Raw genomic sequence first — 27264 nt, forward strand, 5'->3', positions numbered from 1 at the left:
GTGCTTTCCCCAGGAAAACCCACTCTTTACTGCTGAATGTCAACTCACAGAAACCCCGAATTGTTGTTTGTTCCAATTCAGTATTAAAGAGTGAGTTTTGTGGGGGAAAGTGCTGAGGCAATAAATAAATAAATCAATTGCTCAGCTGCCTGTACCTAAAAAGCACAAGGCAAAAGGTGAGCGTGGATGAGCCCTTACTGTATTCCCCCATCCACCCTTTTATTACTTTGAAGAGAACCATGTACATTGATGGTGCTTAACAACAGTATACTTGACTTTATATCTGCATGCGGTACTCCTGCTTTTGAAGGTGAGATATTTGAGTAAATGCAACAGTACGTGCACCACCTGAGGTCTCATCCACACTTAATAATAATAATAATAAATTATTTATATCCCGCCCTCCCCAGCCAAAGCCGGGCTCAGGGCGGCTAACAACAATAAAATAGTACAACATTCTAAAATCATTTCATTATAAAATTAATTCAAATCAAATTGATGGCAAATTGATACTTTTCCTCTGCTCTTTCCAGGCACAGCCCACAATTTAGAGCTCTGTGTCCAAGTGCCCTTTTTTTCCCACACCAAAGCTTTCCTCACAGAAATCCGCTCTTTAAAGCACAATCGGAGCAAACAGCAATCCATGGGAAACCTGAATTGACTTTTGCTCCGATTCAGCTTTAAAGAGCAGGTTTTTGTGGGGAAAGCTCCCAGGGGAAGGGCACACACATGCTCCTGGAAGGCATGGGACAAGAGAAGTGTGAATAAGACAAGACATTATTTGCTTAACAACTGAAGCTTCTCTCTGCTGAATTTCTAGAATCTGAACACACACAAACCCCTGTGTTGCAAAATGTAACAATCTACAAAAATGCAAATGCAATACGCTGGCTAAAAACTGTTAGTGAATATATAATTGGTTATGATGTCATTCAAAATATACGAATAAGCCAGTTCAAAATTTTGTATGCCTCACGTGATCTCATTTATGCATAAGAGATCCTCTATATTTTATTCTCTCTCTCTTTTTAAATATTTTAATTCATTCACACTCATAATCACAAATAATGAGCATTACACAAGATTCTTCTGAATATCAAGACTTTCCTCCTCCCCTCCATGGGTTATTTAAGTAACTTTTTAAACTGGATATTATAACTCCATCTAATTTACAATCCTCCTTTGTATCCAAAATCTGTGTAACATTACAAGAGTCATTTAAAACCTGCCAAAGAGTTCAGGTATTTACAGTGGTCTTTCAAATATAATATAAATTTGTCCAATTCTTTGTTGATGTTTTGATCCTCCTGGTTTCTGATTTTCCCAGTTAATCTTGCAATCTCAGCATAGTCCACATTTTATTCTCACTGCAACTCTGTGCTTTAAGAAACGGGACAGCAGATTGCTCTAGACCACCCAGTAAGCTTGGTGACTGAAGAGGGATTTGAACCCAGGTCCCCGCAGTTCCGGTGGCGCTGTGGGTTAAACCACAGAGCCTAGGACTTGCAGATCAGAAGGTAGGTGGTTCAAATCCCCGTGATGTGGTGAGCTCCCGTTGCTCAGTCCCTGCTCCTGCCCACCTAGCAGTTCAAAAGCATGTCAAAGTGCAAGTAGATAAATAGGGGCTGCTCTGGCGGGAAGGTAAACAGCGTTTCCATGCGCTGCTCTGGTTCTCCAGAAGCGGCTTAGTCATGCTGGCCACATGACCCGGAAGCTGTACGCCGGCTCCCTCGGTTTATAGAGCAAGATGAGCGCCACAACCCCAGAGTTGGCCACGACTGGACCTAATGGTCAGGGGTCCCTTTACCTTTTCCCCCGCAGTTCCAGTCCAATGCTACACTGCACATACTCTATTCTAATCCAAATTTAACAAATAATAATAGTAATGATTCTAAGTAAACTATCTTCAAGCACTCTGCGGGGTTACGCAATCCTCCTCTTCAGCTGGGCAGTGGAGCATGGTGAACAAAGAGTTAAAGATTCCTTCCCAGTTTCCCTCTAACTCCATGCTCAGGTGCTTGAATGCATCCGTGGTGCAGCCCCGAGACTTCTCAATGCACCTTCCTGGGGATCAATGGCTCGTTCCATAGGAAACTAAAGAACAACTGCCGGCACTTCTGTGTGATGTCATATAGAACATAGTTCTATATGATGTCAAGCGGCGAGAGAGCAGGAAGCAGCAATCGCAAAGAGGATGAGAAGGCTGCTTCTCGCTCTCCTGGCCCTCCTCACAACCTGCCCTATGCGTGCCGCAGATGACAGCTGCAGGTGAGTGGCCACAGCAAGAGCAGCCTCTGTTCCCCTGGATGATGCCACTAGCTCATTGCAAAGACGTCTTTCCCAGAAAGCTGAATTATGCAGACGGCATCAGTTCCACAGCCTGCAGGGCGCACAGCTTTGCCAGGGTGGGGACAGGCTTGAGTGCTACTAGTTACCTAGGGTTGCTGTCTTTCAAAAAGTAAAAACCAGGAGACACCCCACAAGTTGTTGAGCTTGTTAAGTTGTGGGTGAACATATCAGACGACACAGCGATTCTTCAAACAGCTCTTCTTTATTCACAGGCCAGGACAGAACTGAACTGAAGGGTTCAGTCAGCCTGCTTATATAGAGCTGCAGTACAACGTAACTGTAACAATTTTCTAAAACTATCCAATCACTGAACATCACTTTCGATCCCTTATTTGCATAACTATCTACAGTATCCCCCCTGCTGGCCCAGGGTGAGAACTTCAGTACATAACAGAGCTTTCTTTTTAGGATACCGCCGAAATTGTTGATCCTACAAATCACCCCTCTGAGAGGCAGCATAAGTAATGCGGAGAGCTGAACCCCTCCTGGTAGAATAGGATAGCCCACTTCCCCTGAATTTAGAAGAGTTGGGTTCAGCTCCTGAAAGCATTGGAAATAATAATAATAATAATAATAATGATAATAATAATAATAATAATAATAATAATAATAATAATAATAATAATTTTATTTATACCTGGCCTTCCTCGTTCAGAAAACCAGGCTCAGGGCGGCTAACAACAAATTTAAAACACTTAATTGATGCAAAAAAAACACACCCCAGCATAAATTACAGTATAAAACGTGAATAACAATCAATTCAGAATTCAAAAATCAATTTAGGGGGAAAATCCATCCAATAAACATTAGATGATCACCAGGGCTAGCTGGCTAAATTAGTCCTATTTGGGCCAGCGAGGAGACCAGGGGAGAAGTAGCTGTGGGATCCCAGAGCGGGTAATCTTCACAAAAAGGGGAGGGGGAGGGAAGGAAGGGAAATAAAAGATCAGGTCAGGTTCAAATTGAAAGCCAGGCAGAATTGCTGTGTCTTACAGGCCCTGCGGAAGGAGGTTAAATCCTGCAGGGCCCTGGTCTCCTGGGACACAGGTGCTATATCTGCTGAAGTGCATAGATAAACCCCATTTCAGCTGCAAAATGCCCTGTTTTCAGGTGTTCTAACCACAAGCTCTGTTAAAGATAAGCTTCTAAGCGAGTCAACGCTTACTTAGTTGAAATATGTGTAGCACCCTGCTTGTGGTTAACGCTTAGCTGGAATGAAATATTCAACGCAGCAATAGAGAAATTAAAATAATAATTTATTTGTCAGACAAATAAATATGAGGCACAGTGGTATATGGTTACCAAGCTCTGGCCTGGCCTCCTGCCATTCTGGCCAGCACTTATATTTCCTTAATCCAGCCCCCTTGCTCCTCCTGTGGCTGCCTCTGTCCAATCAGCCTGGTTGAAATTCCTATTGGCTGTTGGCTAGAACCAATCACAAAAGATACACCCATTTCCTTCTTGCCCTTTTATGGAAATCAAAAAGCTATATATTCTTCTATCTATAAATGACAAATAAGTAGTAATATATCTTACATGTGTCTCAACAAGGAATCTTAATTACCAGCTCACCTCTTACCCTCCTTGCCCTATTGCCTTCCAAAACAGATAATTAATCTTGAATTTTTATCTTATGCATATGTCAAGGATTTTGAGTTCACATCAACATTGAGAGATCTCCTTCATTTGAAGGTTTCCAAACAAAAGGCCTGACAACCATATATCAGGAGTGCTCGATGGCGTCTCCTGTCTGACAAGGGGGGGGGGCTGGTGGCTGACTTAATTTCAGGATAGTTACAACTCTTACAACTATATGAAATAAGAATCTAGCATTTCTTAAATCCTTTGCATAATTATATTTAAGCTAATATATTTAATACATAAATAACCTTTTAAAAGGAAAAGAAATCTTAAAAGGATCTTAGTTTAAGAAAGAAACAGCTTTCCCAAAAATGTTCTGTTTCTGCCAGCTAGATGCTTTTTCACTGCTCTTGACCTTCTTAACCTTAGGAAGAAGATATGGCTCATTTTACTATTTATCCACCCTTAATTTGTAGGGTCAGTGTAACCTTGGCTGTCAGCCTGTAATTCCCTTTTTACGACTTTGAGAATTGTTTTCTGCTATAAATCAGGGGGGCCCCTTGTCTAGGAGTAAAAATATCTTGCCAAGGTTTTTAGGCAACTGGTCTTCTGCCTGGCATAAAATATTTGAAAATCATTAAGCTTTTTAAGATACAGGCCCTGATCAAACATATAAGCTTTAATAAAAATGCAGGCTTATGATTAGATGCCTCATATGCTCAGAGTCCTGTAGTGATTTCATGCTCTTTATTGCAGCTTGTAAAACAGTGATTGAATCCCCCCCCCCACACACACACCTCAGGCTTTTATATACATTATTTACACAATGAGTCCCATCTGATTGGCTGATTCTGCTTCCCTCCTGGAGCCTGATTGGTCTTTTCCTGCAGGCCAATCAGTTGTTGCATTCTAGGATCCTACCAGCCTAATAGGCTAGTTAACTTCCTCCTGGAGCCTGATTGGTTTTCTCCTGCAAGCCAATCAGTTGCATTCTAGGATCTTACTTGCCTATTGTTGTAGGATCCAAGCTTAGTACATAACATTATATAATAATAATAATAATAATAATAATAATAATAATAATAATAATTACTATTTAAACCCTGCCCTTCTGGCTGAGTTTCCCCAGCCACTCTGGGCGGCTCCCATTTGAGTGTTAAAAACAATACAGCACTAAATATTTAAAACTTCCCTAAACAGGGCCGCCTTCAGATGTCTTTTAAAGATAGGATGGCTGCTTATTTCCTTCACATCTGGTGGGAGGGCATTCCACAGAGTGGGCGCCACCACCGAGAAGGCCCTCTGCCTGGTTCCCTGTAGCCTCACTTCTTGCAATGAGGGAACCGCCAGAAGGCCCTCGGCGCTGGACCTCAGTGTCCGGGCAGAACGATGGGGGTGGAGACGCTCCTTCAGGTATACATTAGCTGTTGTAACCTTCTGGCCTTTGGTGAGGAAAAAGCACATCATTTTCATTTCTGACAGCGATGTAAATGGTCTTGGGGAAGCTATTGAAGGGCAGGATATATAAGCTAACCGAGGAATAAATCCTGCCGGTCGTCTTGATGCCCTTTCCGCTGTTCTCCTTTCCAGTGGAATTTGTGGGAGGCGCCCCTTGGCATCCAGCCACAGCAGCTCCCTTCAGATGGGGGGAGGCGTCAACACCTTGCCGGGAACCTGGCCTTGGATCGTCAGCATCCGGACACCTTTCCGGTCAGGTTATCAGCACACCTGCGGAGGGTCCCTCATCAGCGCCAAGTGGATTCTGACCGCAGCCCACTGCTTTAGAGATAAGAGGTGAGCCAAAGGATCTGGGGCAAGAAACAGACTTGTAGGGCGGCTTTAAAAGAGGACTGGACAAAACCACAGAGGTCAAGCTGTCAGTGCCTATAAGCCACAGTTCCTATGCTCTGCCCCTCGTGCTTCTGAATACCATCTCATGAGAATCGCAAGTGGAGACAGTTGCTGTCTGTGGGAATGTTGAGGAAAGTAGGAGAGGATATATTGATTAAATATTATCCCTCCTCACTCCCGCTAGTGAGCAAGCAGCAGAGCACATTCCCCTTGCACGTTGCTGGCACCAAGTTGATGGATTCGTTAGAATCACTTATGTTGAGCAATCCAGACTGGCTTGTCCAGTCTGGATTGTTCTTGGTAAGTTTCCCCTTTTATTTCCCTCTTAAAAATATAGTCATACCTTGGGTTAAATTGTTGGCTATTTGCAGTATAGTAACGCTGCGCCTGCCAACCTAGCAGCTCGAAAGCACCTCCGGGTGCAAGTAGATAAATAGGGACCGCTTACCAGCGGGAAGGTAAACGGCGTTTCCGTGTGCGGCTCTGGCTCGCCAGAGCAGCGATGTCACGCTGGCCACGTGACCCGGAAGTGTCTCCGGACAGCGCTGGCCCCTGGCCTCTTAAGTGAGATGGGCGCACAACCCCAGAGTCTGTCAAGACTGGCCCGTACGGGCAGGGGTACCTTTACCTTTACCTTTTAACGCTGCAGAGAGCTTGCTGGGGAGACCATGCATTAAAAAGGGACTAAAAAATAACTTAAACAAGGTTTTAATAAGAAAAACAAAAACACCTTATACACTAAATACATCAAGAAACAAACCAGACCCAACCACCAACCCATCCCCCAGGGTAATGGGAGAGCTAGGTGCTGCTCCTTATATACTACACCCAATTGCTGACACAGCTTAATCAATACAACCTAGCAGCACCTGCTATGTTTCACAGCTGCAAAGCTGGGTCTCGTTATTTTGCTCTGGCCCTTGCTCTGGCCCCTTAAAGACATACACATCAGGTGGAACAATGATGAACCTCTACATTTAAAGAAACCATTCAACAGAAATATGCTTCAGGTCGAGTGTTTTCAGGTTACGCTCCGTGGCAACCCAGAAGTAACGGAATTCATTACTTTCGGGTTTCACCGCTCGTGCATGCACAGACACTCAAAATGACGTCACACGCATGTGCAGAAGCAGCAAATCATTACCTGTGCATGCGCAGACGCGCAGACGCGGAGTTATGGGTTGCGTTCTACTCAGGATGCGAACAGGGCTCCGGAATGGATCCCATTCGCATCCATAGGTACCCCTGTAATAACATGACAAGTCGCGTAGTGTTTTCTTGCTCTTTATTGCAGCTCATAAACAGTGAAAGAATTTTCCCCAAAACCTTGGGATTTATATACATTATTCACACAATGGGTCCTGTGTGGTTGGCTGACTCTGCTTCCCTGATTGGGCTGCTCCTGCAGGCCAACCCGTTCTAGGATCCTACCTGCCTATTGTTTTAGGATCCAAGCTCAGTACATAACAAAGAGTAAAGTTTACTTACATTCAGTTCACAGTATTGTCCTGAAGGCAGGCTTTATCTTGTAGGTACTGTACATGTGTAGAGAAAAGAAGTCTCGGCTAAGCTTCAGACTTTCTACCTTGTGTCTTCCATCCTCTGGAAGGGTGAGCCATGTGCTGCTGGCTAAGAGCCAGAAGAGAGGAAGATGGCAAAAAAGCAAGAGAGTCCAAAAAGAGGAAGATGGCTGAATGGCTAGCCCTTTTGTAGGGTCTGCTAGGGTCACGCCCATCTACCTGGTCACACAAAGGGGGAGGAGGCTCCAGAGCAGGTATGACAGGAAGTCCTCCCTGTCTGGAGCCACATTCCCCTGTGTGTCCACTCTTGTTGTTTAGTCGTGTCTGACTCTTCGTGACCCCATGGACCAGAGCATGCCAGGCCCTCCACTGCCTCCCGCAGTTTGGTCAAATTCATGCTGGCAGCTTCGAGAACACTATCCAACCATCTCGTCCTCTGTTGTCCCCTTCTCCTTGTGCCCTCAATCCTTCCCAACATCAGGGTCTTTTCCAGGGAGTCTTCTCTTCTCATGAGGTGGCCAAAGTCTTGGAGCCTCAGTTTCGGGATCTGTCCTTCCAGTGAGCACTCAGGGCTGATTTGTTTCAGAATGGAGAGGTTTCATCTTCTTGCAGTCCATGGGACTCTCAAGAGTCTCCTCCAGCACCAGAATTCAGAAGCATCCATTCTTCGGCTATCAGCCTTCTTTATGGTCCAGCTCTCACTTCCGTGTCCACTCTAGGCAACAGGAAATGCTGTGTTTGACTGTTTCAGTGATGACACATCCCACACTGTCACACTCAAGTCCTGCATGCTGGCTTCTCATGGGGACATCTCATTGGCCACTGTGAGGACACAATGTTGGACCAGATGGGCCTCCTTTGGTCGGACCCTGCTACAGGGCTTTTCTGACCTTCGGCACCTCTTGAAGAGGGCAGTGAGCGTTGAGAGCGGAGGGAGGGAGAGAGGCGGAGATTTCACACAGGTGCCAAGGAAAAGCATGAAGGGGGTCATTGCACCCATGGGTGCCACTCTGGCAACCCCAGTGCTAGCTTACGCTCCCCTTCTTGGGGAAGGGGCAGAACTCAGTGGCAGAGCATGGGCACTGCCATCAAATGGTCCCAGGTTCAACTCTGGTCAGCTGTGGTCAGAGCTGCTGCCCATCACAGCAGACAATACTGGGGTAAATGGGCAAAGTGTTGCATGAGACGCTTCCTGTTTTCTTTTTCTGTTCTAGATATCTAGAAAATTGGGAGCTGCTGTTGGGTTCCACCGTGCTCTCCCGGCCTGGCCCTGATGCGGAGGTGCGCTTCCTCAAGAGGGTGGTGGAGCACGAGAGCTACATCCCACAGCAGCAAGTCAACGACATCGCCTTGATAGAGCTGGATGACCCGATCCAGTGCAGTGACTACATCCAGCCCGCCTGCCTGCCAGAGAGCTTTGTGGACGTGTCTGCCATGGCCCATTGCTACATCGCTGGCTGGGGTTACACGCAGGAGAAATGTGAGAGAGATGCAGCAATGCCTTGATGCTCCGTTAGGCCTGGGAAAGGATGGGAAGCAGTGAAACAGCCATGCGATTAATAAGAAGGAAGCCCAGTCTCTGCTGGCAGTCTCTCTCCCCACCCCACCCAAAAAAAACCCAGCCTCCAAGGCCCTAAAAGCATCAGTGCTGAAAAATCAGAAGTTTGCAGCAGAAAAGCTGTACTGTGAGCCAAGGGCATATGATCTCCATACACCTTGGGGCTGCAGCTGGTGGGCTGAGGTCATAACTGAGATGCTTTGAGCTAAGAACGGTTATGTATGCTTTTAAAACAGGGGTCAGCAACCTTTTTCAGCCATGGGCCGGTCCACCATACCTCAGACCTTATGGGGGGCTGGACTATATTTTGGAAAAAAATATGAACAAATTCCAATGCCCCACAAATAACCCAGAGATGCATTTTAAATAAAAGCACACATTCTACTCATGCAAAAACATACTGATTTCTGGGCCGTCCACAGGCCAGATTGAGAAGGCGATTGGGCCGCATCAGGCCCCTGGGCCTTAGGTTGCCTACCCTTGTTTTAAAAGAAGAAGAAAAATGAAGAGAGGAAAGCAGGAAAGGGGTGGCAAAGCTGAGAGAGAAAGAGTGAAGGCATCAAAGGAGAAAAATAGACACACCGTGTAATATTGGACTGCAAGCAGTAGTCTACAAACTCAGTTTGGCTCAACATCAGTGTAACTGTTGTTGCTTGCCCCAGGGAATCCTGGGAATTGTAGTTCATGAGGATGCTGAGATGCATGTGTTAGAGATCTCTTAACACTCATCCCAGGGTCCCTTGGTGAGATAACTATGAAACCAGTTCAAGTCTGTGGGTTGTTGTCCCAATTCAAGTCATGTCCTTTGATACGCAGAGTTGGAACAGGACAAATGGTTTCCAAAAAGACAGAACCATGCACAAAAGTGGGGGCTAGGGATGAAGAGCAAGGAGGGAAGGGTGCACAGATTTATACGGGCTGCAAAGGGTGCACAGTTTAGGCCAGCCGTGTCCAAACTTTTTTCAAAGAGGGCCAGATTTGATGAAGTGACCGAAGGGCCAACCAAACCTATTGACCTTTTTTTAGGATTGATGATGTTGATCTTTTTTTAACAATTTCACCCCAAAGTTGTTGAGGGTTGGAGTTGTTGAGCTTTTTTCAGGGTTAGAGTTGTTGACGGCTTTTTTAGGATTTTACTGCCAGGATTGAACCGATATTAGGCCCCCAAAACGGACTTGGGACATGCGTGGCTTAGCCAAACCTGATGCCCTATAAATGTTGTTCAACACCATCTTCCATCAACCCCACCCAGCATCACCCATGGTAGAGGATGCCCTTCAAATAATAAGCCCTCAGGAAATGTAGTTAAAATCACTGAATGGAAAATGAAATCATTCAATGTCACTCTGAAGGTATGGCTAAGACACAAACCTCTCATAAACTGTAGCAGTGTTAGAAACAGAGATATGAAAGCTAGAAACTGAGATATGGAAGCTAGGAGCTAAATGACACCTTAAGACTAGGTCATGGGTGTTGATTTGTAGCAGTTTCCAAGTGCACAGCGGAATGATGAGGAATACGTGCCAACATGTTCTATATTGCTTTATTTACATTTCAAAGCTGGTAGATTACAGAAAAGCATCTTGACTCTGCCGGAGTAGAAAAAGGCATCCTCTCTCCTCTGAAGCACGGAGAGAATCACACTGAACTGCAAAGAACAGTGAAAAACAGGAAACCAGTGTACGTCACATCCAGCCTCCCTTTCCCGTGGGAAAAACTCCAACAGTAACTCTGTGGAATGTAAACATTGTCTTGTGACAAGCCTTTCGCTGCACAGTGAAGAGAGCAGAAACCAACATCCTCCCCCTTTCTGTGAACACCACTGGGCAGCGTGTTCGTACAATATCAGTACAAACCCAACTTCTGCACATAGGTACAGTGTTGATCCCTTGATACAATCTTGGACAATACATCAGCAGGAATTTCATTACCTGGCATATAGGACACTGTTACGAGTCCCTTCTGAATACGTTCCCTAGCATGTTGCAACTTCAATTGCAAGTGCTTCGTGCTTTGCTTACAACCTTCAGAATCCAGCAAAGCCAAACATGCTTTGTTGTCCTGGTAAACCTGGATTGGACATTTGACAGGAATTTTCATGTCTTTGCACAATTGTAACAACCATTCACAATCCTTAAGTGAATAAGACAGTGCATTCAGTTCAGCTTCACAAGTACTTAAGCTAACTGTTGTTTGCTTCTTGCATGACCAATCAAATAGAGCCTGATTGTACATGTAGCAAACTCCAGACGTACTTTTCCTGTCTGTAGTGTCACTTCCAAAACTTGCATCTGCAAATATCTCAAGACCACCAGACTTCTGATTGTTAAATCTCAGTCTGTAATGCATAGTGCCTTTCAAATACCGCGCTATGCGTTTCATAGCTTTCCAATCCTTAACAGTAGGATTGTTGACTTGTCTGCTTAGCAAATTACAGCTAACAGCAATGTCTGGTCTTGAACATCTGGCAATAAAGTTTAGCTTGCCTAGCACACTTCTGTACAGTGTAGTGTCAGAAAATGCTTCTTCAGTGTCATCTACCTGATAACCTGTTGTCATCGGTGTGTCTACAAGGTTAGCATCCATCAGGTTTAGTTTGCTTAACACATCAGCAATTTTCCGTGACTGGTGTACTAGAATGTTACCATCTTGATCTCTCTCTATTTCCAGAGATAGGTAGTTGTTTACCTCACCAAGATCTTTCATGTCAAAGTGTTCTTTCAGTTGAGCTAGGGCGTTATTGTACATTGTGACATCATCCCAAAAGAATAAAAGATCATCAACATAAAACAAGCAAGACAGTTTCTTTTGCCCCTCCTCTTTGACAAATACACATGGATCAGCTTTCCCTTGCTTAAAACCTAGAGAAAACAATACTTCAGTGAGTTTTGTGTGCCAACACCGTGCACTTTGTTTGAGACCATAAAGGGACTTTTTCAGAGCACAAACAAATCCCTGTTTTACCTGTACGCCATCAGGTGGAAGCATATAAAGTGATTCATTTAGAGATCCGTACAGAAAAGCTGTATTCACATCATGGTGACTAATGTGTAAATTCTCCTCTGCAGCTAGCTTGAGCATAAGCCTAATGCTCTCATACCTCACTGTGGGTGAGTAGGTCTCGTGATAGTCTTCACCTGGTACCTGTGCAAAACCTCTGGCTACCAATCTGGCTTTGTGTCTGACTATCTTGCCATTTTGATCAGTCTTCGCTTTGAAGACCCATTTGCTTCCAAGCAGTTTCATTCCTGGAACTACTGGAACAAGTTCCCATGTTTTGTTCCTTTCCAAGGAATCAAGCTCAGCCTTCATGGCATTTAACCATGGCTCAGCTTCCTTTGAATCCAAATCCTGGATCTCTTGGAAACTTGAAGGTTCAAATACCTTCTTGGAGCTTTTAACAACTGTTACTGCTATCTTAGCAAACTCATCAGCAAATCTCTTTGGAGGTCTACCTTTTGTGGCTCTTTGTGACCTGCGAATTAGCCTTAAGTCTTCAACACTTTCCTCTTCCTTCTTAGGAGAAAAGCGACCTATTGTGAACAATGGTTCCTCCAATTCCTGATCAGAGCTTTCAGAGGGTCGTATAGAGGCTTTCGCACTCTTGAAATCCTCTGAATCACCTGATTCAGTTTCAGACTCAGAATCAGAACTTTCATCAGTGGTTGTGGGTTGTTGTGGTTGCTTTTGACTATCCTCAGTCTCATCACTGTCATCAGGATAACATTGGAAAATTCCCACATTCTCCCCCCACTTGGCATTGTACTCAACACTTCTTGTGAGCTTAATTGTCTTAGAGTCACTCATCCTTATTCTGTAAGAACCTTTCTCATAACCTAGAAAGATACCATGCAAACCACGCTTGTCTAACTTGGAGTTTTGTGGTGAGTGAACCCACATGTCAGAACCAAAAATTTTCATGTGTTTGATGTATGGCTTCTTGCCAAACATCTTCTCATAGGGGGTACAACCAATCGCTGAAGATAACCTGCGATTATAACTGTAAGTGAAACATGAGAGAGCTTCGGCCCAATAACTCTCCGGAAGATTTGCATCATGCAGCAAAGTTTTTAACCCTTGAAGCAATGTCTGATTTGCTCGTTCCGCAAGCCCATTCTGCCATGGCGAGCGAGGACTAGACAAATCGTGTTGAATTCCTTTCTCAGTCAGAAAAGCTTCAAACTGCTGAGAAGTGAATTCTCCCCCGCGATCTGTGAAAAGAATTTTTATCTTCTTACCATGCACATTTCCCAACCAAGCACAGAATTCCTTGAACCTAGGAAAAGCCTCTGATTTCTGCTTGAGATTGTACACATGAATATACCTGGAAAATGCATCAATGAGAACCATGAAGTACCTATTTCCTCCCAAAGAGGGTGCAAGTGGTCCAACCAAATCAGCATGAATAATTTGGTATGGTTCTGTAGCTTGCCTACTAGACACCTTACCTTTCGCAGCCATTTTCACCTTGTTTGCTGCGCATGCCTTGCACTTCATGTGGTACCTGCAGGGTTTAATAGTCATACCTTCAACCAAGGCAGGCATTTTAGATACTGCCTCAAAATTCAAATGACCAAATTTTCGATGAAAATCATGAATACATTCTGCATGCAAACTTTCGTTAGTACCTGCAATGCAACAAGTGTCATCCTGCACAACATCATCATAATATAAAACATACAAACGATCAACATATTCAGCATGCAATACATAATCATTTTTCTTTGTGATGATGCACCTTTTGTTCTTAAAGGAAACGTCAATGTTCCGCTCATTCATCTGTCCAACGCTGAGCAAATTATGTTTGGCATCCGGCACATAAAGTACATTCTGTATCGATAAGTCCAAACTGTGAAGAACAACAGTTCCGTAGCCTTTACTGGGAATTGTGTGGTCATCCGCCTGGTGAATCGCACCTTCCTGCGGTGTAAAAGACACGAACAGTCGCTTATCGTTGCACATGTGGTGCGTTGCCGCTGAATCAACAACGAAGAAAGATCTAGACGTCTTCTGGACCTCTGCAACTTTTGGAGTGAAGCATGAGACCATTGCCTTGTGCTGCGTTGTCCTGGACACCGGACCTTTGCCTTTGCTCTGGCCTTTTCCACGCGATGAGCTTCCGCTGCGCTGCTCTGTCTTGGCCTTGGGATATCTGCATTCCCTCTTCATATGGCCTAGACGTCCACAGGAGTAGCATTTCACTGCCTTCAAAGCTTTGGCGCCATCTGGTGGTTCCACTGCACTCTGGGATGACGTCTGTGAAGACTCCCCCTTACCCATGCAGCCAGCACCCCGGCGATCTGCTTCATTCTGAATCACGGCAGTGACATAATCCACTGTCAGCTGAGCGGTAGGCTGTACAGCAATCTGAGTCGCAACAGACTCCCAACCTGAACCCAAAGATTGTAGTATCATGAAGGAATACACAGCCTCTGGAAAGTTGAGTCCTCTCTGTTGCAGCTCATGTCTCAGATTCTGCATCTCCATCAGATGTGTACGCACATCTCCACCTTCAGCAAGAGCCATATTATGCAGCTTGTTAAAATAAAACATGGTAGATCCAGCTTCTGTCCTCAAGTGTGCCTCTCTCAAAGCGTCCCAGATTTCTCTGGCTGAGGTCTTATCACGCAATAGACAGAGCTCTTCTGGGGATACTATCAATGTAAGAGTTCCCCTTGCTTTGGAATCTTTAGCCTTCCATGCATCTGTAATTGGAGCTGGGGGGGTGTCTGTAATAACTTCAAACAGACCCTCTTTCCGCAGAATAGCCTCTGCATAGAGAACCCAGTCCACATAGTTCTTCTTATTGAGCTTGGGAATCCCACAAGCATCCTGAAGGGCCATCATGACTCTGGCATTAGCCTTCTGCGTCATCTCTGCTGCTTTAAACAAGCTGCTTTATACAAGCTGCGTCTCTGCTGCTTCAAGCCTCATTCCAAAGGCAAGTTCAAAAGTGCTTTCTCTCTGCTGCCCTAAATCATGCTGCGTCACTTCTGCAGCTGCTTCAGCCCTTTTAAAAGTTACTTTCGATTTCCCCAGCATAGCCGCTGCCTGTTCCCGGCAAACGGACCTAAAAGTTCAAAGTCCAGCCATAAAGCCATTAATTAGATGCTGGCAGGCTGCCCGGAGCAGTAGCACATACCTCATCAATCATCTTGACGCGCAGATACCGTCCGATCCGTCCCTTTGCATTCCGATCCTTTTGCCGGCATCAGATGACTGCGTCTTCTGGCCCATAACCAAAATGTTGATTTGTAGCAGTTTCCAAGTGCACAGCGGAATGATGAGGAATACGTGCCAACATGCTCTATATTGCTTTATTTACATTTCAAAGCTGGTAGATTACAGAAAAGCATCTTGACTCTGCCGGAGTAGAAAAAGGCATCCTCTCTCCTCTGAAGCACGGAGAGAATCACACTGAACTGCAAAGAACAGTGAAAAACAGGAAACCAGTGTACGTCACATCCAGCCTCCCTTTCCCGTGGGAAAAACTCCAACAGTAACTCTGTGGAATGTAAACATTGTCTTGTGACAAGCCTTTCGCTGCACAGTGAAGAGAGCAGAAACCAACAATGGGCACAACAACGGAATGTCTAGGCACACTTTTTAATAGCAAGAATACAAAGCTGAAAGTGAATGAACTGCAGCTAAAATATTATGTTTGTTTTTCACATGGTCTACTCTAGTCCTTCCGCTGCCCACCCCCCTAATATTCTTAAGGGGGTCTCTTCTCCTGTCTTCAGAGAGTAGCTGGAAGTGGGGAGGCAGAAAAAGGTCCTCCTTTCCTTCCACTCTGCAGTTTTAATCTGAAATTTTAGGTGCAGTACTGTGCCCAGAGCTCAGAAATCGCTTGCCCTAATGAAATCCCCTTGCAAAATGCGCCTAGAACAATGGGAATTTTTTTTAAAAAATAAATTTTATTAGTATTTTCCACACAACAACACGAAAAATATCGGAAAATGATAATACACAACACACAAAAACCAACATTCAAAAACTAAAGAAAGGAACAAAAAAACAAAAAAACCACACAAATCCATATCTTACAAGTTAATACTATAAACACTAAAACAACAACAAGATATTGACTTCCACCAATCCCACAGCACCTCCTTTATCTCTCATTGTGTCTTCCTGTTTTCCTGATCATCTCTATCCTAGCATCCAGATATAAATCCCTCTTTCTTATCCTTTCAATTCACAAGGTTATTCCAGACTCAGCCAGATTTCTGTCCTCGAAGCTTGACTTTGGAAGTATTCATTTAGGCACTCCCAGAACAATGGGAATTTTGAACACTGAACTGTAGTCTGTTTTTAGAGATACAATGGCCCAACTGTCACCTTTGTGTAAGTCGATCTGCACCTGTTTCAGAAGTTCTGCCTCTGCACACATTCTGATATTGACTTCTTTTATTGACCCAGTCAAGCACATGGAGTGAGATTCGCCAAGGAATGGGAACCCACAGCCCTAGTCCCTGGCAAGGAGCTACTGGGTCAAACAGCCTTCTTAGCATAACTCACCACATAGGGAGGCGAAGGATGGCTGGTTCCAAGGGTTTTTTCCGGGAATAGAAAATGAGTAGTCAACAGAGAAAACGGCTGGAGCGTTCACTGGACGGGTCCTGTGCATGTAGAAATTTCGTAACTGTTTTCTCCTTACAGCGAATGCTCCATCTGACATCCTGAAGGAGGCCAAAGTGGAACTTATTTCCCAAGAAACGTGCAATAGCACTTCCTGGTACTATGGAAGCATCAGAGTCAACAACCTGTGTGCAGGGTTCGAGGCAGGAGGCATTGACACTTGCCAGGTACGTGAATTTGGGCTGCTGCCACTCACCTGCATCTTCCAACTTTCCTGCGTCTTTGGCCAGATACTTCTTCAATTCCCTCATCACCAGCTGGTGCTGAGGAAAAGTTACAAGGCAGGGCTGAGGTGTGCCCCAGCAAGCATCAAGGCCAAGCATTTAAAAAGGGAGTAGAATCGTTGGAAGGGACCCCAGGGGGACATCTAGCTCACCCCCCCTCCCGCAATGCAGGAATCTCAGCTAAAGCATCCTGGACAGAGGGCCATCCAATCTTTCCTGTAAAACACCCAAGGGGATAAAATGAGGGCATCTGCCACCATTGTGTTCTGTGCCATTCAGAAAACGTACACGGTCCCAGTCTGATGAAACCTAGCACCTTCTGCGTGCAAGTCAAAGCGATTTGCAAACGTCCCAGAGAAACAGCACCTTACAAAAGATGGCACCTCACCAAAGCTCGAGTTTTTTGGGGGAGGTTTTTTTGGATGAAAAAACTCTTTATTGAAATTCATTAATGTCATTACAGATTTAACTTCACACATATACTATATATATATATATTTAAATTAGTTTAACTTAGAATGTTAATTTAACCTTCTTCTTTTTTTAAAATAAATTTTTATTAAGATTTTAAAAGTTACATGAAAAAAATAGCAAAAAGAAAACACCCAGTTAAACAAAAAAGAAAACAAAACAATACATAAAAACAAGTCACATCAAAGGAAAAAAAATAAAAAAGGAAAACAGACAAAAAAGAAAAAAAATGCATACAATCAAAGAAAGAACAAATCAAATCTTTATATAACTTTCTTTCCTTAGCTTATTTCCTTGACCTCCTCATACCTCCCCTCTTTGTATTCTGGTTCAATTAGATATTTCAGCAAATCATTCATCTTTGTTTTTATCCTAATAATTTATCTTAATATACTGTAATTTTACATTCTCTTCTTTCACCAATTAACCATCCATTTTTACTTTATTTAATCTTATTTCTCATTAAAACTAATATATTTGAACTTGATCTCTTAAGACATTTCCCCATGGGTCATAAAAATTTCATTCCACGATTTTTCCATCTCTCATTAAATTTTTTTAAATCTCCATATATACACTTTAAATTCCCAATTTTCTTCCACCATCTCCCCTCCCCGGTCTCGGCCCCTGCTGTCAGTTCCATCAACCCCCAACAGTCCATCAACCTGGAGATCTTATATCCGAGGCTCTTAACTCTTCTTCACGTCCCTTCTGCCGATCTTCTTGATAATCTTTGGTGCTAGAAAGCAGATCTCGGGGGAGCTCCAACCCAACGATGCTTGTATTCCTTCTTAACAGGTCTGCCAGATTTCCATAGTTAAAGCTAGGGCCCATAAAGTATTCCAAATCTTGTTTCACAATTCTTCCAAGTCCAAAGGCCCCAAAAGCTCCAATCTCCTCCAGGCTCAAATTCATATCCCAAAAGTCATTTGATCCCTGCATAAGGGGATCTCTCCACCTTTCCTTTTCCAGATCAGGCCAGGCACCCATCTTCAAAAACTGGCTTCTCCTAATTACAGTCATATAAGGCCTCAACTTGTAATCCTCCATTTGCCTCTGTAGGGTTAAGGCTCCCCCTTGTATTGCTTTATACTCAACAGCAACTTTCTCCTTCTCTGATTCATCAATTTGTTCAGTTAAGAAAGATTCATGTGCCGGGTTCTTGTCAACTTCTATGCTGATACCCACTTTTGTTCCCAAAATATCAATATTAGTAGCCATAACATCTGTCTGTTTATGCAGCTTTCCCAACAGATAAATTGTCCTATTCAGTACAGACACTACTTCTTCCTTAGCCGATGTTCAAGGTCAGAACTGGTTTCTCACAGTCTTTATCTTAAGGCCAATTTCCCAGCTGCACTCTTGTAACAATGTCCCAAAACTCCCTCTAGAGGAAGACAGTCTCCATTTGTATCAATCCTTTCCAGCACAATTCCAGAAGTAAATTAGTAACAGTTTCCAGTTACCTTTTCTTCTTTTTAAGTGCCGAAGCGAACAATGGAAACAATGTCTTTCTTTTAAAGCTAGCTGTCAAATTTATCCTGTTTACCGTCAATGGACTTTTTGCAAACTGTTCCCAGGTTCAGAGACGTGGTGCTTCGATTTTTAATTTTTCACCTTCTCCTGCAGGTTCACTTGATCAAAATTCCCCCCTCTTCCCCTACTTCCAAGGGGGGTAATAGTTTCAATCAGTGGAGTTTTAATCCTTTACGTAAGACTTTCCAAGACCTTAGTTAGCAACTACTTTGCTTCAGTCTACGCTGTGGGTTAAAGCCTCAGCGCCTAGGACTTGCCGATCGAAAGGTCGGCGGTTCGAATCCCTGCGGCGGGGTGCGCTCCCGCTGCTTGGTCCCAGCGCCTGCCAACCTAGCAGTTCGAAAGCACCTCCGGGTGCAAATAGATAAATAGGGACCGCTTACCAGCGGGAAGGTAAACGGCGTTTCCGTGTGCGGCTCTGGCTCGCCAGATGCAGCTTTGTCACGCTGGCCACGTGACCCGGAAGTGTCTCCGGACAGCGCTGGCCCCTGGCCTCTTGAGTGAGATGGGCGCACAACCCCAAGGTGTCTGTCAAGACTGGCCCGTACGGGCAGGGGTACCTTTACCTTTACCTTACTTACAGAAAGGGAAGGTGGACTTCCTGTTTGAGCCTCCCCCGTTCGGTGCCAGATTAAATTATTTAAAAGTTCAATTTCCCGTTCTACTCACGGGTTGTTGTTTAAAATCCAATTGTCCACAGGAAAAAAGTCAGCGCTCTCTGACAGCAGCAATGCAGCTTCGCTCCGTGAAAGAAGCGGTCGATTCAAAGCACCGCACCACTCACCCCACGTCACTCCGTATTCCCGATACCGGGTCTCCCTGCGAGTAGGGGGGGCGCAAAAGGTGCCAGCCGAATCCCAGGTTCACAGGCTTCTTCCGCCTGTGATTTCTAAGGGTCTCCGCCTTCGCCGTGGCGGTCAGACCCTGTTTTTCACAGAGCCAGTTCCTCCCGATCGGAGGAGCTCCGCCATTGCCGGAGGCGCTAACCCGGAAGTCCTAACCTTCTAATTCCACTTAGATATCAGCTAAGCTAAAAACATATAATGGTACATGAAGTAAAGTAAAATAAATATAGACTTCCCATCATTTGCCAATATAGCTGACATTTGTGATTTTGACTGTACTTATAATTATTGTTGTTGTTGTTGTTTAGTTTTTCAGTTGTGTCCGACTCTTCATGACCCCATGAACCAGAGCACGCCAGGCACTCCTGTCTTCCACTGCCTCCCGCAATTTGGTCAGATTCATGTATATAGCTTCGAAAACACTGTCCAACCATCTCGTCCTCTGTCGTCCCCTTCTGCTTGTGCCCTCAATCTTTCCCCACATCAGGGTCTTTTCCAGGGAGTCTTCTCTTCTCATGAGGTGGCCAAAGCCTCAGCTTCATGATCTGTCCTTCCAGTGAGCACTCAGGGCTGATTTCCTTAAGAATGAATGTGTTTGATCTTCTTGCAGTCCATGGGACACTCAAGAGTCTCCTCCAGCACCATAATTCAAAAGCATCAATTCTTTGGCGATCAGCCTTCTTTATGGTCCAGCTCTCACTTCCATACATCACTACTGGGAAAACCATAGCTTTAACTATATGGACCTTTGTCGGCAAGGTGATGTCTCTGCTTTTTAAGATGCTGTCTAGGTTAGCCATCGCCTTTCTCCCAAGGAGCAGGCGTCTTTTAATTTCATGACTGCTGTCACCATCTGCAGTGATCATGGAGCCCAAGAAAGTAAAATCTCTCACTGCCTCCATTTCTTCCCCTTCTATTTGCCAGGAGGTGATGGGACCAGTGGCCATGATCTTCGTTTTTTTGATGTTGAGCTTCAGACCATATTTTGCACTCTCCTCTTTCACCCTCATTAAAAGGTTATTTAATTCCTCCTCACTTTCTGCCATCAAGGTTGTGTCATCTGCATATCTGAGGTTGTTGATATTTCTTCCGATGATCTTAATTCCTGCTTGGGATTCATCCAGCCCAGCCTTTCGCATGATGAATTCTACATATAAGTTAAATAAGCAGGGAGACAATATACAGCCTTGCCGTACTCCTTTCCCAAGTTTGAACCAATCAGTTGTTCCATATCCAGTTCTAACTGTAGCTTCTTGTCCCACATAGAGATTTCTCAGGAGACAGATGAGGTGATCAGGCACACCAATTTCTTTAAAAACTTGCCATAGTTTGCTGTGGTCGACACAGTCAAAGGCTTTTGCATAGTCAATGAACCAGATGTCTTTCTGGAACTCTCTAGCTTTCTCCATAATCCAGCGCATGTTTGCAATTTGGTCTCTGGTTCCTCTATCCCTCTGAAATCCAGCTTGCACTTCTGGGAGTTCTCGGTCCACATACTGCTTGAGCCTTCCTTGTAGAATTTTAAGCATAACCTTGCTAGCGTGTGAAATGAGTGCAATTGTGCAATTGTGCGGTAGTTGGAGCATTCTTTGGCACTGCCCTTCTTTGGGATTGGGATGTAGACTGATCTTCTCCAATCCTCTGGCCACTGCTGAGTTTTCCAAATTTGCTGGCATATTGAGTGTAGCACCTTAACAGCATCATCGTTTAAAATTTTAAATAGTTCAGCTGGAATACCATCACTTCCACTGGCCTTGTTATTTGCAGTTCTTTCTAAGGCCCATTTGACTTCACTCTCCAGGATGTCTGGCTCAAGGTCAGCAACCACACTACCTGGGGTATATGAGACATCCATATCTTTCTGGTATAATTCCTCTGTGTATTCTTGCCACCTCTTCTTGATGTCTTCTGCTTCTGTTAGGTCCTTTCCACTTTTGTCTTTTATTATGGTAATCTTTGTACGAAATGTTCCTTTCATATCTCCAATTTTCTTGAACAAATCTCTTGTTTTCCCATTCTATTGTTTTCCCCTATTTCTTTGCATTGCTCGTTTAAGAAGGCCTCCTTGTCTCTTCTTGCTATTTTTGGGAAATCTGCATTCAATTTCCTGTATCTTTCACTATCTCCCTTGCATTTTGCTTGCCTTCTCTCCCCCACTATTTGTAAGGCCTCGTTGGACAGCCACTTTGCTTTCTTGCATTTCCTTTTCATTGGGATGTTTCTTGTTGCTGCCTCCTGTATAATGTTACGAGCTTCCATCCATAGTTCTTCAGGCACTCTGTCCACCAAATCCAAATCCTTAAACCTGTTCCTCACTTCCACTGTGTCTTCATAAGGGATTTGATTTAGATTGTATCTTACCGGCCCAGTGGTTTTTCCTACTTTCTTCAGTTTAAGCTTAAATTTTGCTATAAGAAGCTGATGATCTGAGCCACAGTCAGCTCCAGGTCTTGTTTTTGCTGACTGTATAGAGCTTCTCCATCTTTGGCTGCAGAGAATATAATCAATCTGATTTCGATGCTGCCCATCTGGTGATGTCCATGTGTAGAGTCGTCTCTTGTGTTGTTGGAAAAGAGTGTTTGTGATGACCAGCTTGTTCTCTTGACAGAACTCTATTAGCCTTTGCCCTGCTTCGTTTTGAACTCCAAGGCCAAACTTGCCAGTTGTTCCTTTTATCTCTTGACTCCCTACTTTAGCATTCCAATGAGAAGAACATCCTTCTTTGGTGTCATTTCTATAAGGTGTTGTAAGTCTTCATAGAATTGGTCAATTTCAGTTTCTTCAGCACCAGTGGTTGGTGCATAAACTTGGATTACTGTGATGTTAAAAGGTCTGCCTTGGATTCATATCGAGATCATTCTATCATTTTTGAGATTGCATCCCAGTACAGCTTTTGCCACTCTGTTGTTGACTATGAGAGCCACTCCATTTCTTTTACAGGATTCTTGACCACAGTTCTTGAGAGTCCTTTCAGCTTTGGCCCAGCCGCTTCATCAGCTCTGAATCTACTTGTACTTGTTCTCCGCTCTTCCTCAGTAGCATTTTGGACGCCTTCCGACCTGAGGGGCTCATCTTCCAGCGTCATAACTTTTATATGCCTGTTGCCTTTCTCCATTGAGTTTTCTTGGCAGGGATACTGGAGTGGCTTGCTGGTTCCTGCTCCAGTTGGATCACGTTTGGTCAAAACTCTCCACTATGACCTGTCCATCTTGGGTGGCCCTGCACGGCATAGCTCATAGCTTCTCTGAGTTATTCAAGCCCCTTCGCCATGGCAAGGCAGTGATCCATAAAGGGGACTTATAATTATTACCTTACATTGAATATATTTTCTAATACTTTATTACAACCTAGCAGAGGGAAGATGAGGGACTTTCCTGGAGGTTTTTAAGCAGAGGTTGGGTAGCCATCTACCATGGATGCTTTAGCTGAGATTCCTGCATCATGAGGCTTGGACTAGATGACCCTTGGGCCCCTTCCAACTCGATAATTTGATGATTTAATAATTCATTGACATTTTTATTATATTAAAACAGGCATAGACAAACTCGGCCCTCCAGATGTTTTGGGACTACAACTCCCATCATCCCTAGCTGACAGGACCAGTAGTCAAGGATGATGGGAATTGTAGTCCCAAAACATCTGGAGGGCCGAGTTTGCCTATGCCTGTATTAAAGCATATTATTATTAAAACTAATATAATGTAATATATAAAAATAATATATTGAGGTAATATTGTTATATAAAAATAATAAGAACAGCATTTTTTTCTATGACTTCTTATTTTGTTATATACTTCCTTTCCTGCTGCATATCTAGGCACTGAGCCACACTTTAAAGTGCCATGTCCGAGTGGGTTGTTTTAATTCCTGCTCCTTTCCTCAGGAAAAGCTGCTCTTTACCGCTGAATTGAAGAAAACAGCAATCTGCAGAAAAACCCAAATTGCTTTTTGTTCCGATTGAACACGAAAGAATGTGTTTCCCTGGGGAAAGTGGCAGGACAAACAAACGAAAAGCACTCAGACCTTGAGCTTGGAAGCACAGACCTGTGTCTAGAAAGGTCAGTGTGGATGAGCCCTCAGTCAGACCACTGGCCATCAGTACTGTCTACACTGACCGGCAGCCATGGCCCTCCAGGTTTCTGGCAGGAGTCCCCCTGTCCACCTGGAGATGCCACTGGGGACAGAACCTGAGACCTTCCTCTGGCAGGGCAGGGGCTCTCTCCACTGAGTGGCTGGCCTTCCCCTTCCTCACACGGCTGTCCTCTCCCTTCGCACTGCAGGGCGACAGTGGCGGACCCCTCATGTGCCGGGAGGATCGCTCCGAGCGCTACTGGGTGGTGGGGATCACCAGCTGGGGACTGGGCTGTGCCAGAGCCCAGAAGCCCGGCGTCTACACCTCCACGCAGCACTTCTTCGACTGGATCCAGAGCTACACAAGGCCGAACTCACAACCGCCCCCGGCGCCGACCGAGGAGGAAGAGCAGGCGCCTGAAGAAACTGAGCCACTCGAGCCAAATCTGCACATGTCTGAGTCGGACTGGTCAGAGATATTAGCCCCGCCGCAAACGGAAACAACACCGGAACCAAATCCTCAGCCGCCGCCCCAGGAACCCAAACGACCCAGACTGCTTCGGTTTCCACAGCTGCCACCCGCATCTGAAGCACCACCCCAAAGGGCAGAGCCACAGCCTGTAACAGACACCACAACCATGACCACCACTATCACCACCACCACCACCACTACCACCACAACACCCACCACCACTACCACCACCACTACCACCACGACACCCACCACTACCACCACCACTACCACCACGACACCCACCACTACCACCACGACACCCACAACTACCACTACGACACCCACAACTACTACCACGACACCCACCACTACCACCACGACACCCACAACTACTACCACGACACCCACCACTACTACCACGACACCCACAACTACTACCACCACAACAACGACCCCGTATGATTTCAGACCATATATTACAAAACGCAAAAAGAACAGAGGAATGATCACCAGCGTCAGCTACGGCAGCAGTTGGGGTAACTGGCCTCTCAAACGGGTGCCATTGCAAGCCTGACGTCGGCGTTTGTGATGCAGCCCGTCCTTTTATTAACTTTATAAGCGTTCAGTTACGCAAGCAAAGTGTTCCACAATGGAGCGTGTCGGTATATCCAATGTGTTGAAATCGTTGTGCTTAAAAATAAAAACATGCCACGCTTTGCTTGTGTTTGAATGGCGATTGCTCGGAGTCCCAATATTGCAAGCTTTGAAATTTTGGAATTGACTGCATTTCGGAAGTGACAGGGCAAAAAAATAAAAGCCACTGGGGCACAGACCTGAAATCCCCAGAAAGTGCAGTACGAAAGGGAGTGTGGATGAGCCCCAAGAGAGGATTACTGGCCTAACTGCTTTTTGTCTGCATCTCCTCCCTCCACTTTTCCAGGCATCCTTTTGACCTCAGGCTTCATGGTCCATCTTATTGGCAAAACCTATTTGGTGTTTTGCAACTTTCTGACTAGTTGCGGGACATTAGCCAGACCTAGCAGAGTAAACGCAGAATCCACAGAAGCAATTGGCAACTTGGCTGCAGACAGGATAGATGAAGCAGGAACAAGGAACTTGTAGTTAGGTGTTTATTATATACAGTGGACTATTTACAGGAACAGAACACGGATCTTTTGCTAGCTCTCTCTGACACGACTCACAACTCCTACACTCACACAGAACTCTGAACACTGAGCTCTGAACCAACACATTCCAGTTAGCTTGCCATTAATTATCACTCCCTTGAGGGAGCTTGACCAATCATGGAGCTGTCCCCATGCCTCTGTTATCACCAGGCAGACTTACCGGTACTCCTTCACATGACCTTTTGGCTGTCTGCCAAACCTTAATTGACTCTGTGTGAGTAGCTGCACGTCCACAGTTTCCCAACACATCTTTCCATTTATCTATAGGTATTTATGGTATTTCTAGGCCATTATTCCAAAATGACTTGACCACATACAGGTCTTGTCAAATAATGTACTTATTTATGAGAGCAGCCACAATGTACAGACATATCAGGAGTCCAAGTTCCCAGCTTGATAACACAGTAAGCGTAGATAATTAAAAAGGAGGATTTATTGCAAAAATAAATAGCTCCGGATGGCTCTAACAAAGCCTCCAGCATCATTACTCAAGGTGACTCTTCTGAAGACTCCTTCCGGCGTCGACAGAAGATATTGAACTTAAGAACTTTACGTCTCTTGTTTTGCTTCCTATCTAGCAGCCCTCCCATTCGCTGACTCTTCTGACTTAGTGGATCAGCTCCAACCTCTTCCTTTTCTGAGAGGCTATCTCTGAGCCTATTTGTGCCTATTTGTGCTTCCTGCGAGCTTTGGCTGTGTTCTAGCCTTCTCTCAACTACTGCCTTATCATCCTGCCTGTCAAGGTCAGGAAGAGCCGAAGTCTGCAGCTGCCAGCTCTCCCCTGCCTGACTAACATCTAAGCCTGTCTGTTCCTGGCTGCTTTCTGCAGTTGGCTGCAAACCTTTGCTTGGAGCTGGCTCATTCCTGACAAGGCATCCCAAAACTTTTCCTCTCTTTTGTGACAAACTCAGATGCTTCAACTCCTACCAGTTGAAAAACAGGTATACAATTTCGCCTTCATGGAGCAGAATGATTGTCACAACTCACTGCAATATTTTACAAAATTTAATTTCGAAATAGAAAACCCGTATTGCACAATTTCGGTACCACAAGCCTTTCTCTTTCTCTTTGGCATGTTCTTTTCTGGTAGTATTTAGGAATGTTTGGTTTTAATTACTCTGCTGTTGATTATAAAATCTAGAGGGTAGAACACAAAACAAGGAATTCCTTTTTTTTTATACATATTTATTAAAGTTTTTTGAATACAAATGCATAAATAATAAACAACATTACTTATATCATAACATAATTTCGTCACTTCTTTGGACTCCCTCACGTCTCCCGCTCGCACTTACATCGTTACAAAAAAATTTTTCCAAGCAAATTACCCACTTGTTTGCAATCTTATCTCCGCACAAAACAAGGAATTCCATCCACTTTTTTGTCTTGCACAGAACGCGGGTACAACATGATGAACATTTCGGGGTGGGGTCTCTTTTGACCAATAGTTCAGACATATAAAGAACACACCAGAGTCATGTTTGGCTCAGTTCATTTTATTTAATTCATGCCCTCCTTTTCTACATGGGTTTCCAAAGCAGCTTAAAAACGGAGGAAACACAAGAGAAAATAAAACCCATATTAAATCAACCGACAATCTGATAATCTGAGATCTTACCCACAATTCTGCTTGTCTTGCTGCTTTCACTGGGGAAAAACCCATTGTTTACTGCTGAATCAGAATAAACGCAAACTGGGTTTTCTGTGGAGTGGCGTTCGTTCTGATTCAACAGTGGGTTGGTTTTCCCAGGCAAAGAGCAGGGCAAATGAAAACCTCTTGGACCTGGGCCTTGAAAACACAGGACAGGCCGAAGTGTGGATGAGGCCTCAGAGAGTCCCATGTTTTTGACAGAAGCACTGCAACTAGATGATCCTTGGACTTGCTCCTGATGCCTCATCAGCACTTAGCGGTGCCAGAGAAAGGAGTACTCCTGGCAGAAGCAAACTGCCGTGTGACCCCATAACCCGTGCCATGGG

General features: G+C 44.6%; 1 protein-coding gene across 1 annotated transcript; it reads left to right on the forward strand.

The window, feature by feature from the left end:
* The first annotated feature begins 2159 nt into the window (after nucleotides 1-2159).
* LOC307225061 (acrosin-like) lies at nucleotides 2160-24830 on the forward strand. Its single transcript, XM_079992755.1, has 5 exons — nucleotides 2160-2268; nucleotides 5521-5724; nucleotides 8516-8781; nucleotides 16522-16667; nucleotides 23856-24830. Exons 1-5 carry the CDS (start codon nucleotides 2195-2197, stop codon nucleotides 24672-24674), a joined length of 1509 nt encoding a protein of 502 aa, XP_079848881.1. The 5' UTR covers nucleotides 2160-2194; the 3' UTR covers nucleotides 24675-24830.
* The last annotated feature ends 2434 nt before the right edge of the window (nucleotides 24831-27264 follow it).

Source organism: Podarcis cretensis, assembly GCF_951804945.1.
Source record: "Podarcis cretensis genome assembly, chromosome: 10".
NCBI lineage: Eukaryota > Metazoa > Chordata > Lepidosauria > Squamata > Lacertidae > Podarcis > Podarcis cretensis.